We start from the raw sequence: 1201 nt of genomic DNA, 5'->3' as shown, positions 1-1201 counted from the left end.
CAATCAAACCTGCAACCTGGGTATGTGCCCTGATAAGGAATCAAACCTGCAACCTTTTGGTGTACAGGATAATGCTCCAACCAACTGAGCCACCCAGCCAGGGCTAGATAATAAATTTCTTGCTAGCAGAGATTTTAGAAGTTAGTCGAACTCTTAAATTTTACGTATAGGAAAAGAAGCTTGCACAGCTAGTTTTTAGGAGAGCTCAAGCTCAGCATTACCAGAACTCATCCCAGTCCCTTTATTGCTGAGGTCCAACCCCAGCAGGTCCAGGGGTCCCCAAAGGTGTGGACGGAGTCGGCGAAGAAGGAATGACACGGAGACAGCGTTCAGTTGATCAGTAGCCTTGCCAGGATCTCTAGCCACAATCTCCAGCCAAGTTCTGTCCAAGTTCTCCAGCCAGGTTCAGTCACCAGGTTCTAGTCAGGTTCTCTTTCCATGTTCTATCCTGGTTCTATAGCCAGGTTCTGTCTCTAGGGTCTTCAGCCCACTGAGCCAAACCGGTTACGGCAAGGACATGGTTTTTTTTAATTGATGAGAGAGAGAGATCACTTGCTTTCCTCCTGTATGTGTCCTGACCGGCAATCAAACCTGCAACCTGGGTATGTGCCCTGATGAGGAATCAAACCTGCAACCTTTTGGTGTACAGGATAATGCTCCAACCAATTGAGCCACCCAACCAGGGCTAGATAATAAATTTCTTGCTGCAGAGATTTTAGAAGTTAGTCGAACTCTTAAAATTTTACGTATAGGAAAAGAAGGTTGCACAGCTAGTTTTTAGCAGAGCTCAAGCTCAACATTACCAGAACTCATCCCAGTACCTTTATCCCACATTGCGTAGCACAGTGCTTTGTGCAGACACAATAAGAGCTCATATGTTTGCATTCTGTGGACAGGCACAAACACAGTTACAGCACGATGAGATTTATACCACCTGGAGAAGCACGTACAGTCAAATGAGAGCAGAGTCCAGGAAGTCCCCTCACCCACAGCATGGCTGTGCTTTATTGGGTTCTGTGGTTTGCCCAAGCAGGGTGTGGGACAACTTGCATTCATGGCCTAAAATCTCTGGGCGTTTCCTATGTATTCCTGTCGGAGGTTAAATAAGCATCTTTCTTCCTGATTTCTCCCTCCATCTAAGCTGTTCTTGTCATCTTGGGGGTGTTAGTGTTCAGGGAAAGTAGATAGGCCAGGATTCTTT

General features: G+C 46.3%; 1 protein-coding gene across 1 annotated transcript in view; it reads left to right on the top strand.

Annotated features, from left to right (window-relative positions):
* The window catches only part of LOC102764049 (tomoregulin-1), a 102317-nt gene that overhangs the window by 99622 nt on the left and 1494 nt on the right, over positions 1-1201 (top strand). Inside the window, exon 10 of the mRNA XM_006758601.2 lies at positions 753-946. Coding sequence (XP_006758664.1) covers positions 753-946 — 194 coding nt within the window. The remainder of the gene's footprint in view (positions 1-752; positions 947-1201) is intronic.

This window comes from Myotis davidii, unplaced genomic scaffold, assembly GCF_000327345.1.
Source record: "Myotis davidii unplaced genomic scaffold, ASM32734v1 scaffold534, whole genome shotgun sequence".
NCBI classification, from domain to species: Eukaryota; Metazoa; Chordata; class Mammalia; order Chiroptera; family Vespertilionidae; genus Myotis; species Myotis davidii.
Note: the sequence above shows the minus strand (reverse complement) of the source record. Positions and strands in the feature narration are given on the sequence as shown.